Source organism: Primulina eburnea, chromosome 3 (genome assembly GCF_022965805.1).
Source record: "Primulina eburnea isolate SZY01 chromosome 3, ASM2296580v1, whole genome shotgun sequence".
NCBI lineage: Eukaryota > Viridiplantae > Streptophyta > Magnoliopsida > Lamiales > Gesneriaceae > Primulina > Primulina eburnea.
Genome location: NC_133103.1, coordinates 15,976,731 through 15,989,830, shown reverse-complemented (window position 1 = coordinate 15,989,830; position 13,100 = coordinate 15,976,731). Strand labels below are relative to the sequence as shown.

At 33.6% G+C, this 13,100-nt stretch overlaps 2 protein-coding genes across 2 annotated transcripts; one reads left to right on the top strand and one right to left on the bottom strand.

Moving 5' to 3' along the window:
- The first annotated feature begins 971 nt into the window (after nt 1–971).
- On the top strand, nt 972–4,519 carry LOC140826970 (uncharacterized). Its single transcript, XM_073189535.1, has 7 exons — nt 972–1,321; nt 1,507–1,587; nt 2,124–2,161; nt 2,358–2,437; nt 3,298–3,381; nt 3,785–3,893; nt 3,983–4,519. Exons 1-7 carry the CDS (start codon nt 1,052–1,054, stop codon nt 4,131–4,133), a joined length of 813 nt encoding a protein of 270 aa, XP_073045636.1. The 5' UTR covers nt 972–1,051; the 3' UTR covers nt 4,134–4,519.
- Nucleotides 4,520–4,978: 459 nt separating this feature from the next.
- Nucleotides 4,979–9,212, bottom strand: LOC140826969 (phosphoribosylamine--glycine ligase, chloroplastic-like). Its single transcript, XM_073189534.1, is given in 6 exon segments — nt 4,979–5,478; nt 5,481–5,562; nt 6,136–6,322; nt 6,324–6,655; nt 7,713–8,098; nt 8,897–9,212. Coding segments are annotated over 5 exon segments (1,095 nt in total). The 5' UTR covers nt 7,884–8,098; nt 8,897–9,212; the 3' UTR covers nt 4,979–5,155.
- Nucleotides 9,213–13,100: the final 3,888 nt, after the last annotated feature.

Sequence of the window (13,100 nt, the reverse complement as noted above, 5' to 3'; positions counted from 1 at the left end):
TCGATTCAAAGCACATGTTCTTACCGTATTGATTTGACTTTAAAATAAAAATGGGGTAATCTTAATTGCAAATGATTAATCTAACGATCGAGTAAATTGGGTTATAAAATCATAAACGATGTTCTTAGAGGTGAGAAACATTTTTAAAGCCGATGTCTTCAAATATTATATCAATAAGTCGAAATTGATATCGATATAATATCATATGTTGAATTAGAAATTTACATCGGATCAAAAAGTGTAATGTCGGAATTTTTTGAAAAAAATGATTAAGTCATGTAAAGAAAGAGCAAAGTAGCATTTCTCAGAAAATTGATGTGCATCATTAAGATAATATTTTTTTTAAAAAAAAAGAATACTATTATTACAAGAAAAACTCATACAAGAGGAATTTTAACAAATACTATTATTTCTACCAAAGAACTTATAAAAATAAATCATGTTAGATGTATTGCAAAAAATTATGTCGAAATGAAACAAAAATGATGTCTTTAATTTGTTTTGAGCAAAAACTTGTGTGAGACGGTTTCACGGGTCGTAATTTATGAGACAGATCTTTTATTTGGGTCATCCATGAAACAATATTACTTTTTATGCTAAAATTATTAATTTTTATTGTGAATATCGTTAGGATTGACCCGTCTCACAGATAAAGATTCGTGAGACAGTCTCACAAGAGACCTACTCTTTGTTTTGAGAAAGAAAAAACTCGACATTTTACATGATCATTAGTTTTATCGTTTACTCGTGAGTTAAATGATAAATACATTGATAATATTTTTAAATATTATAATTTATTTAAAAATTTAATTATATGTTGAATTATGTTAACATATAATATATTAAAATATGTTAATAAAATTATTTTGGTATTGATAAAAAGTAAATATAAAATAGTAATTTTGTAGTAAAATACGAAACATATATCAAGAAAAAATACAAAATAATGTAAAATTTCTAGATTCCTGAAATATAAACAAAATCATCTTCCTCTGTCTTTAGCGGTACTTTTGCTCGTCTTTCGTTGTTGTGCTTGGATTTTCGCTAGTAAATGGAAGTCGCTTCGCTGTGCAATCGGATTACCATTGCAGGAGCACCGCTCTTAGTCTTGAGCTCCATTAACAATAGTCACTGCTCATTGATTTGCACTTCTAAATTCTACCCGTCAATTTCGCGCTCGTTCAAAGCCAAGTGTTGTTACGATAATGGGATGAACGTAGATTCAGATGATGACCCTGTGACGGCTTCTACGGCGTATGCCATCCTGGGAACGGAACCACATTGCTCACCTGCACAGCTGAAAGCTGCTTTTCGAATCAAAGTAACCATTTCAGCAAGCTTTTTTCCACTGTTTTTGTCTGATTATATTGATATATTTAGAGGGTTGAAGTTGGGAATCATATGGGTTGTTTTGAGCGATGCTGAGAATTACGCTTGCGTTACGTTATTTCTACCGAATTATTGTTTTATGGGTGGTTTTTGTGTCTGGTTGAATGGGGTTTGCAGGTTAAGCAGTTTCATCCAGATGTGATGAGAGATGGGCGAAATTCGGATACAATGATTCGTCGAGTGATTCAAGCCTATGAGGTGATTAATTGCTGACCCTATTAATTCTGTTTATCTAGGATTAAAGACTCGGTTAAATCACTTTGGCTTGAATTTATCTATTTATTTCATATCAAATCTCGTTAGCTTCTATTAATACTGGTTTTGGCTATTCACAGCGGCAGACCAGAGGATTTCGGAATTTCACTTTTATAAGTTTTCCAAAAGTCCTAGTTTCTCCCCTACATATCCATTGAGCATTTGTTTCTCAAGAACTGCTGTTTGTAGAAAAGATATTGTTTATCAAGTTTAATTGATATATGATAAGGTTTTTAGCTTCCTGAACCTTTAGGTGTAGAAATTTTGAACATTAATTTGACTTATACTGAGACAAGATATCTACATTTTTTCTGAATATCATCAATTGCATTTGTACCTGTTGTTGTTCACCCAGTGGCCTAGAATGTTGACAACAGAAAAAAATTCCCTGATGTATAAATCATCCCATATTAGAGACTGTTTGCATATATTTCTTGATCTGCTGATATTAACCGACACTTATTTGCTATATTGAACAGATTCTATCAAACTACAGTAGATCAGAAATTATTGAGAGGTAAACTTGACATTTGAATGCTTCTGCTTACTAAGCATGCCGTCAATGGTCTACTATCTGTGTCATGATCATTTAGTGCAGTGTATAATAATTTTTTGGTTGCTATAACTTCTTCTGAAAGAACTAGTCCGTATTTTTTCAAGATGTTGAGTTCACGATGTTTTATTTGTTTCCACCTGATTTTTGGCATTTGTAGAGAATGCATGGATCCATTCGACCAACCAGAATCTGAGGCTATTGATCTCTTTGTGAACGAGGTTCTTTGCATTGGCAAAGGTACCAAATCCTATGCTATTCCTTCTTATTTCAAGCATTAATCATAATTAAATGTTCCAAATTCTGAATAATGGACTTGATTACAATTTTACTCATTTATGTATAAACCTTAAAACCTCGATGCCAAATCTTCTCGCGAGTGGTTAATGACGCCATTAACTACATGGTTTTGTGGTATCCCTGACTTTGTTCTTCAATCCTTTCAAGTCTTTTACAATATTATCAATTATTGCCGGCAGTTGATTCTTATTGAGAGTGCATTTTAACCAAATCGAGCCAAACATCAGCTAGTTTTCATTTTCTAGCTCAAGCTTGAATTTGTTTTAGCTAGATCAGAACTCTCAAGATATGAATTAGTGTGACACAAATTCGATCGAACTCAAAGTTCGAATTCGATTCGTTAGGCTCAAACTCAATATCCAGCTTTGTTTAGCAAATGCTCATACAGTTTTAGTTTTTAAAACTGTGGTAGTATATTTGAAGATATAGAATGTCTAGTTAGGAACTAATAAAAGTTGGATTTTAATTGATTATAATTATCTTGAGATATTGAAAACGAAGTGATTATATATCCATATGCAGCAAGCAAAAAAAATTCAGATAAAAAGACAGTAAACACATGCTGGTTTATAGAAAATGTTGCATCCTTAAAGCTCGTGATTTTGTTTTTCTGCAAAACAAGACTTGGCTCTTTTGGTACTTTACTATTCATTAGTGCAATGCTTCTTGTAAGAAATGCAAGAAGAATATGCAGAGAACATGCTATATTTTTTAATTATGACAATCCTAGTACCTTGTAAATAGCATTACCGATGAGTATAATTCTTACCTTTTGTACCTCTCTCATTTCGATATTTCAGGCTGTCCATATTCGTGTGTGAATAGTGCTCCTCATGCTTTCAAATTTTCTTCACTATCTGGATCAGCATTTGCAGCTTCTCAGGGTTAGTTTTTGTTAGAAATAACTTTTTCCAAAAACTCGAGTTCATGAGAGGTGGTTCACAATAATATTTAAATGAAAAACATGCTCCCTTACTTGTAAAGCAAAGACGAAGTGCCCTGAATTGATATCCAGCGTGTGCATAATGGTCGCGGGTAGTGCATCTTGTAACTCCTGCAGCATTTGCATATTGTAACTCCTGGCTTTGATGCCATTTTGAAACCACTTTTCCTGAAAAAATTCAAGCTTATGGAATGTGATTAACTAAATATATAAACTTTTACTGTTTTAACCACTCGGTTATTGATGGACTAAATACCCAACGAAGGAAAATAGGAAAATTCATTCCCCTTCGATATTTGATCTCTGTAAAGTTGGCTTGTGGTTGTTCTCCTTTTAATCTTCAGGCCACGGTGAAGATTATCGAGTTCGGGTTGCTGTGGGTCAGTGTCCAAGAAGTTGTATTCATTATGTTACGCCATCTCAGAGAATTATTCTAGAGGAGCTTCTTTCTGGGTATGAATGCAATTTCAGTTACAGCTATCTGAACATCCGTTCACTCATTCTTTCGTTAATGTAAATTTCATTCAAACTATAATTTGCAGCATAATAGGCATGCCATATGATACTTCAGCTGAGGCAGACTTGATGTATTCCCTGATTGTTAAAGCGAAGTACGAGAATAATCGCTACACAAGTCCTAAGAAAAAGAACACTAACGTTTCAAATAAGCACGTTGATTGGTTTGAAGTGTAGCTAAATCGACAATGCAAGTAGATTTTCAGAGAATACAAGCAATCATGTCAATAGAAGGTACAAAATTGTACTAGTTTAAAACATATTTCTTTCTCATAGAAGAAGTAAAGAATTATGTATAGGAGATATTGCTTGTGTGAAGCAGTTGAAAAAATACTTGGTGGAAATATATGTAGTACGTAGCATCGGGGCACGCCCAATTTGTGTGCTGCAAATTGTATTGGAAGAGCTTTTCTGATGCACAACATTGTTAGATGGTACTGGTAATGATCAAAATTTGGAAACAAATGTAATAGTCGTAGGATTCTACACACAAATTGTAAATGCAATATGACAAATGGTACGATACAAACTTTATGTATTGTCATGTTTTTTAGCCTAAACTTGAAACTTATATTTGTCCGTTTAGGACTTGGATTTTTTATTCTATTTGAGACACGTGGATAATGAGATAATTTTTCACAAATTGCCTATCATAGTTGTAGATTTTTTAAAATACCAACTAACCATATGCTTGATATTTTATATTTCATTCTCATCGCCGCATGTTATTAAATGGGGGAGGATCATATTCGATATTAAAATAAATGGGATTGTATTTAACTTTAGTCTCTATTTTACGTTCACATGCATAAATTGCACGTCAATTTAACATTCCAATTACTACTGATGATATGTTTGAGAGTGATTATATGTTAAAAACTCAACACAATACAGAAGCATTTTAATCAAAATATAACATCTTTGTGCTGAGGGATCATCCCAATCTTATTTACAAACAAAAAGTAACCAAAGAAAAGAAATCATTTGAAATGACGTCTGTGTAGCTACCGAATGTCAAGCAAGAAAATTTGGCATCACTTAGGTTTCACTGAAGGAGATCTTTCGTGTCGTTTTAAATCGAAATGTTCATGGATCTTCAAAGGACTCATCTCATCGATCCTTCCGATTTTGAGGCCAAATATTTTGTTGACCAATCTGAATCTCTCACAAAATTTTGTGTTGCAACGGAAGAGTGGCTTTCAAGTTTCTGTCACATACTGTTTTCTAGGCAGAGCTCGCCATCCAATATCTCGCCTGTAGAACCCTTCTGGCCAGTTAATTTGCTCGACAGCTTGGTACGCTAAACCCCGTGCCTCTTTAAGATCGATCCCTTTAGCAGTGACACCAAGAACACGCCCACCAGTGGCGATGAAGTTGCCATCGGAGTCGAGACCAGTACCAGCATGGAATACCTTAACAGCTGAGGCTATTTGTTCTGCTTCTTCGAGGTTTCGGATTACTGTCCCCTTGTTGTAGCTTCCAGGATACCCTTCACTTGCCATGACCACAACCATGGCTGAGCTTCGAGGGATAAGCCACTTAGCTTTCCTCTGCGAGCTGCAAGTAGAACTTGTATTAGATCGGACTCTAAACGAACCATCAGTACCTGCAAAGCGTGAAAGGGTAAGAAGTAAGATATCTTGGTAAATTTAAACGTGAAAGGGTAAGAAGTAAGATATCTTGGTAAATTTGATGGAAGTCTGAATCATTTAGAGAAGAAAGAAAACTAGATAACTTAGTCAATTTGGAAACTGTATATAAAGAAAGACTCTCTTATGGTTCCATCAACAATCAAGTTTTTAAATCTTGCAACAATGCAATGAAATGATTTCACAAAATATAGAATCCTTGGAGACGAAAACAACGTAAGGAACAATGACTACCCTAGAGAATGAGAAATCAAAATAAAAATGACAAGCTTGAACCAATACCAACTCTGGAAACCAGAGCAAGGAAATCGAATTCCTTAATAAGCCACACAAGCAGTCGTGTCTCCCTAAACCAATGTATAGAGGCTACATGGCCGGCAATTTATTCACACAAACTTTTTGCAAAATCTTCTAACAATTTCCAGTGATTATTGAGCAGATCAAAATCACAAGTCATTTCACCTATAATTTTAGTATAGTTGGAGTATCTTAAATTAGAGGACACCAAAAAGAAACCAACTAGGACTAACCTGGCACTCTGGATCTCCAAATCGAACATTATATTCAATCAGCTTTGGTACTCCAGACTTCTTCTCGATCATAAGCCCAGCATATAGAACACCCACAAATTTGCAGCCTTCTGCAGCCATTCCCTTCACCGTAGGAAGAATTATAGATTTCATAACAACAGATTCGAATTCTTTTGTTAAGACGGGCTGGAGAGTATGCACCCATTCCACCAGTATTAGGCCCGGTGTCCCCATCACCAACTCGTTTATGATCCTGAGCAGATTCTAAAGGTATGGCATTCTCTCCATCTACTATAGCAAAGAACGATGCTTCTTCTCCTTCCAGATACTCTTCAATAATGACACGATAACCAGCAGAACCAAAAACATTTTTCACAAGCATCAAGTCGACGGCTTCAAATGCTTCCTCTAATGTCATTGCAATAACAACTCCTTTTCCTGCCGCTAAGCCATCTGCTTTTACAACAATGGGGGAACCTTCATTTTTTATATATTCTTTTGCAGCCAAATGATCTGTGAAGTTTGATACTGCAAAATCAGAGCACATAGGGTAAGAGCACAACAGGTAGCGAAAATATGAAGTATAGTTATTAAAGACACATTTGGCCTTTAGCCTAGGCTCAATGCCCAAGTCAAGGGCATGGCTTATCAAAGCTTTGCGCTCTAAGTAATTAAATTTCACAATTTAGATGTATGAGAAACAAAATATATCATATCTCCACATCCTTGTTTCATCCCGCGTTCGGCTTAAGTTCTACAATAATTGAAGTTCAAAAATAATTATATCATGTATCGCTTTCAATGATTACTTCATCATTTATCATCATATCTCATGGGTCAAACGGCGTCTAAAAGTACACATTCATTTCATTTGAGCCATGCTTAAAACGCACCAAGGTTTTAAGGCGCACCATGACACAAGTTTTATGCCCATGGGGCGTGCGCCTCGTTAATAGGGCTTCAACTCGTTATTCCTCTAGATGCAAAGGCTTTGTTCAGCCCATAGTTGTCAATCGCGCATAGCGCCCCGTAGCGCAAAGGTTTCCCATGGCTATAGCGCATAGCGAATAGCGTAGCGAGGGTTATTTGAAAGTAAAGCGCCACAAGTATATAAATATATAATATAAAGCATATAGTAACATCAATTCAAAAACCTTAATTTCCAGCATAATATTCCATCAATTTTAATTGTAAAATACTAAAACCTGAAATTATTTCAAGTTTTTTCATTGAAGCATCATAGAAGACACAAAAATAAAGCAAGAAGTGCAGAAAAATATAATTTCCAGCAAAAACTAACTAAGTACACGCCAAAAAAACCAAAATTAGAAAAGAAAAAAAGACAGAAAATAAGCATGTAGCTTCGCTTTGCAATAGCGTCGCTATTTCAGCTATCGCGATTGTCGCTATAGTGCTAATAGCGAGGATAGCGAGCGCTATTGCAAAGTTCATGGTGCGTAGCGGTCCGCAGCGATGTGGTGTCGCTTCGCTACGCTATTCGCTATAGCGAGGGCTACAGGGGCTATTGACAACTATGGTTCAGCCTGCACGCATGCCTTATGGCTTTTAATAACAATGGATTTTAATACCTTAGCGATTGGAATTGCATATTTGTCACATAAACGTTTCATGAAGTCTTTCGACCCTTCCAAGGCAGCAGCCTCCGACGAGGGGCCGAAGGTAGGAATACCAGCTTCAACAAGATCATTAGCAAGGCCAGAAACAAGAGGCGCCTCTGGGCCGACCATAACCAATCCAACTCCCCATTCACGGCAAAATGCAATCACTGAAGAGCTGGAAGAGATATCAAGGTCATCTATACAAGTTGCATCACCCGAGTTAGATATTCCGGCATTCCCAGGTGCACAAAACACAGCATCACAGGACGGAGAACGCTTCAGGGCATAACAAAATGTGTGCTCCCTTCCACCTCCTCCGATAACCAACGCAACCGCTCTCTCCTCTGAAATGCCAATGGCAAATAGCTTGTATTAACCAAAGAAATATGCACACAAAATCAGCATTCTTGTTTATCCAATAAAAACTAACAGGGGCAGGCTACCAACAAAGATGCTCAAATCGCCCAATGTCCATATAGCACTCTAAGTGCAGTTTGTTTCTCATGGCAGATAAAAATCCAAAGTGTAATTTTCTTTATATAATTCCTACTATGCCATGGTGTTCATCAGCAGAAACGAATCAAAATAGAGATCAATGCATTATTTATTATATAGAAACTCCCATGAAAGTTCACTGTGAATCTTTAGGCACTGGGGTATGAGATTCATGGACAATATCTAATATTTGGTCATATTTATCTTCATGGAGAAATAAAAGAGGCCTCATGCCTCTCCATATCTTAGTTAAACTAAGCAACTCCACGAGACCAATTGAAATTCTATTCCTTCAACTATGCCTGTAGTTCCGGAATTTCAGAATATATGTGGTAGCAACCACAACTAAAACAAAAATACGTGTTCCATTTACATTACAACCAACAAAATTTTTCACTCATTTTTCAAAACAACTTTACACAATTGATGAGCTAGTCTTGTTTTTTTTTTTCAGGGTTATACTTAATTTATTGGTAGAACAAATTTCTTTCTCATATTTTTTATCCATACAGCAAACCAATAACATAAAATTCCTCATAGCAATACAAAAATTCCTCACTCGCATTATTGGAAAATCATGTAAATACAAGACAGGAAAAAAAATAACTAAAAGCAAATATCATTATTTTACCAGAAGGAGAGAGAACCTCATTATTGGAATCAAGATTAACAAATACGGGCGTAACTGATGGACGAAAAGCGCCGTCTCCAGCGTTAAAGCCACGGATGTAACTCAGTGGAGCTTCAACAGAATTGCCAAAATCATTCCTCACTGAAATCCCACCGGTTGCCCACAAATTAAAACAAAAGGGGCTGATGGACTTTGCCGTCGGATTGAATGTATGACTGTGGATGTCCAAGCGTGAAGACTGCCGTATCTAGCAGCCGAAGAGCTGAGTGGACATTTGAAAGCCATGTTTTTTTGCCTTGTGGCGATCTCAAGAAATCAAGAAAAACACGAAAATTGATATAAAAATAGTAAATAAACTTGAAATGCCATTCAAATAGAAAATATCATCCAAATTATAGAACATAAAACTATATTTTTAATTCTTCAACATTTTCTACTATATAATTTTTAAATCTATAGCATAATTAATATTATCATTGTTAATTTGTTATAAGATATAATAATGTCAAATGTGAATCAAAGTACTCTTTAATTTTAAATAAATTATGTGTAGGAATAATTTTTTGATGAAGCTATTACCGTTTATTATTTTGGGGTTTTTTTAAAAAATAAAATAATTTTAAAAAGTATATATTAAAATATTAAAAATATGTAGAATTGTAAATATATAACAATCCGGTGTATAAACTCCGGATTCAATTTAAAAAAAAAATACAGAAGTGGAGTCACAGATTCAATGGCTGTCGCGGATTCTTTGAATCCCGTGACTCCGCCTTCCAATCCCGTGACTCTGCCTTCCATTTTAAATTGTGCCGAAGACTTACCATTCGAACACCACTTCTTCGAATTTTCTCAGCGCACGTCTTACTTATTTTTCCCCTTCATTAGTTTTTCTTTTTTTTTTTGTTTCATTTTTTCGGCGACCGTTTCTGTTAATTAAAATTCTTCTCGGTCGGACATTGTGTTAATAAGTTTGTTGTTATCGAAAATTATCATGTATGAAATTATTCTAGTTTTATTATATTAATATTGTTTTATAATGTACTTTTTATAATAATGTTTAACTTTGACAAATTATTTCATACGAGGGAATCTTAAGAGATAACGTTATGATTTTTTTTAATTTTATTTATTATTGTTTTGGAATTAATTTTTTTGTAGCGTTATTTTTTGATTTATTATTGTTTGGAAATTAATTCCCCAAATTTATTATGATTTGAGAATCTTAATTGTTTGGGAATTTAGAAGTTATGGTAACTTTGTTTAGCATTTTGGGAATTAAACAAATTAAGATTTTCATGTTCCTCTTCAAACTATGAAAATAATGGCTTTATCTCATGGTTAAAAAATTACATTATTTATACTAATGACAGTAATTTAAATATATTTATTTATAGTTATTAAATTTAGATAATAATAGTATTAATTGTGTACTAATTTTTGCATCCACGTTTAAACAAATTTAGAATTCAACGGAAAATATTAATGTATTATGATATTGATTATTTAACTAATCGTTTTTATTTAGATTAATAATAATTATTTAATAGTATTAGTCTATTGTTATTATTATAATTATTTGTTACTATTATAAGTAAAGATAATATAACTATTTACAGTAAGTAGTTTATTTATGTATTATAAATTATTATTTATATTTTAAAAAAATTTATCACCTTTGTAACATTTATCAATTTATCATCAGCATATACGTTTTATTATTTATAGTCAAAAATTACAAATAAATTTCGTTTAATATAAAATATCTAGTTACATTTTGATAAAAATTATAATATTTGTTATATTATGAGTAATTTGTGCTTATATTTGGTGTATATATGGGTACCGTCTACAATGATTACATTGCGACAATGTCGAAAATCATCTATACATGGTCTGAATGTCCAAAACACAAGGTTCAAAACTTTATGTGGATGGTCATACGATCGAAGATGCTTCCATTCTACAACAGTTCCTGGATTGTACTTCGACAAAGCTCCCATATATTTAGGAAGCAAAGTCTGACATGCCTTAGCATACGATATATCATACACATGTTTTTCTTTAATACTTTCTCGCACATATTTGATCTCGTATGCAGGATCACAACACACGATTCCCAAAAGTGTACTGGCTATCATGTTTACGTCAAGGTTGTGGTGATCTATACCGACTTGGGTAGACACCATATTCTGTAATCATGAAGTAGCCTAAACTTTTTTTCAATGATGCTCGAAGTCCCCACCCACAATTGCCACCTTCGGACCAGTTATTGCATTTGACCTTCCAAATTGTCGGAGAACTTTGGACAACGATATATTAATGTCTCAAAACCCGAACAGAAAAATCCTTTACTGAAGCTCTTAAATCATTTTTGCTCTTAAAAACCATTTTTACACCGAGCTATGGCCTTTCAAGATTGTAAAAGTTTGTTCGTGATGCAAAAGGAATACCAAATGAATCTGGAATTTGTTCGTCATAGACTTCATTGAAAAATTAGGGAATTTCACGTAAATGTTGCTCATGTGCAATAGGAATGTTCTCTGTCATTATTGGTCTAGACATTAACACACGCGCCGATGTCCCATCATTTGCATTGTCAACAAATCATTATCTTCTCCGTCAATTGATGTAGTATACAAATCATTATCGTTATTCATGACATTATGTGAACTGTCCCCAAATAAATCATCTTGTTCAGCCATGTGTTCCGTAATTGGAACGGGAATATTTGCAGCCCCATCAAAACTATCAAAATGTGTGACATTTATGGTATTTTCTTCATCAGCACATGAATTTAAATCCAATTGGCATGTTCTACTATAACCCCATGCGACATCAAATCATGATAGAACCGTGATATGATGATCCCCTGAAGTAAAATCTCATTCTCATGTTCTATTCATCCCCCATGCATGGTCTTCTTCAGTGTGACCTGTGATATGGTGATCCCAAGGACCAGTGTCGATCCCAGAGTATTTATGAGCTGACTGTTCATCGACGTGATACAGAGAAGGTCCCGCTTCATTTAAACATATTGTTCCCAAACCTTGTGTTATCGGCATGACTGCATCAAAATCGTAATCACTTACGTTTTGTAACATTGGCGATGAATCAACATACAAGTACATGCAATCCAGTGTCGGCAACTCAAACATAAATTGTAGACTATCATCATATGTGATATAGACATGCTCTTCAATGTAACGAGACAACGAACTATAACAATATTTCGTTGACAATTTGATACAGAATTTTGATTGGTCAATCTCCAGCTTGCGATGCACATAATTCACTAGTTGGGAAAATGTAGTAGACCGAGGGATTTTAATGGGCCTGGTTGCGGAGATACTATATCCAACCCTACCATATTAGATAATGACGTAGCCACCTACGTAAAGTAAGGTCCTCACAGTATCCATGTCTGCACCGAAAACTATGACATAATGTATACAATCATAACAAAATTTAATTATGAATTTTTTACACATATATTAAAACTATGACATAATGTATACAATCATAATAAAAGTTCAAGAATCACTTACAAGTTTTTTTTTATTATTATTAAAATTTATATTGTCAAATCAATTTAATTAAAATTTATATTTAATAACACCATTGTTTGTTTTTTAATAATAAAAAAACTATTATGACTTGTATAAAAAAAATTAAATTTTTAAACATGTGTAATGATAAGCCGCTAATATTTTCATATTTAAATAATATAATAAATTACATTTAAAATACGAACTTTGAAATTTTTTTTCAAACATCAACAATTTATATTTATTATTACTTTATTATCAATATTTGTATTAGTAATTTTATAATATAATAATATTAAAAATATTAAATATAACAATTTAGTTCGTGTCTCGATAAACGAACAATAATAAATATAATGAACAAAAATAATAATGTTACCTCTGAAGATTTCGTTGTATAAAATAAATGATTGATCAATGAACAATATAATAATATGTCAATGTTAAACATTTTTACAAAAAATACATTATAAAACAATATTAATTCAACAATAATAAAATAAAATAATACTTGACAAGTCTCGATAACAAAAAAATTGTGAGCATAACAAATCGACGAGAATTATTACCAACGAACGAAAATATTAACGTTGCGCAAATAAAAATACTGAAGACGAAATAATATGTCACCGATGAACCAACAAATGGAAATGTCGTGGACAACCAACAAAT

Bases quoted from the DNA above. Each gene is read 5' to 3' on its own strand.
- LOC140826970 (XM_073189535.1), top strand. From the start codon at position 1,052: ATGGAAGTCGCTTCGCTGTGCAATCGGATTACCATTGCAGGAGCACCG. The intron at 2,162-2,357 runs GTAAACTTGACA...TGGCATTTGTAG, and splicing joins AGATCAGAAATTATTGAGAG to AGAATGCATGGATCCATTCG. The intron at 2,438-3,297 runs GTACCAAATCCT...TCGATATTTCAG, and splicing joins GGTTCTTTGCATTGGCAAAG to GCTGTCCATATTCGTGTGTG.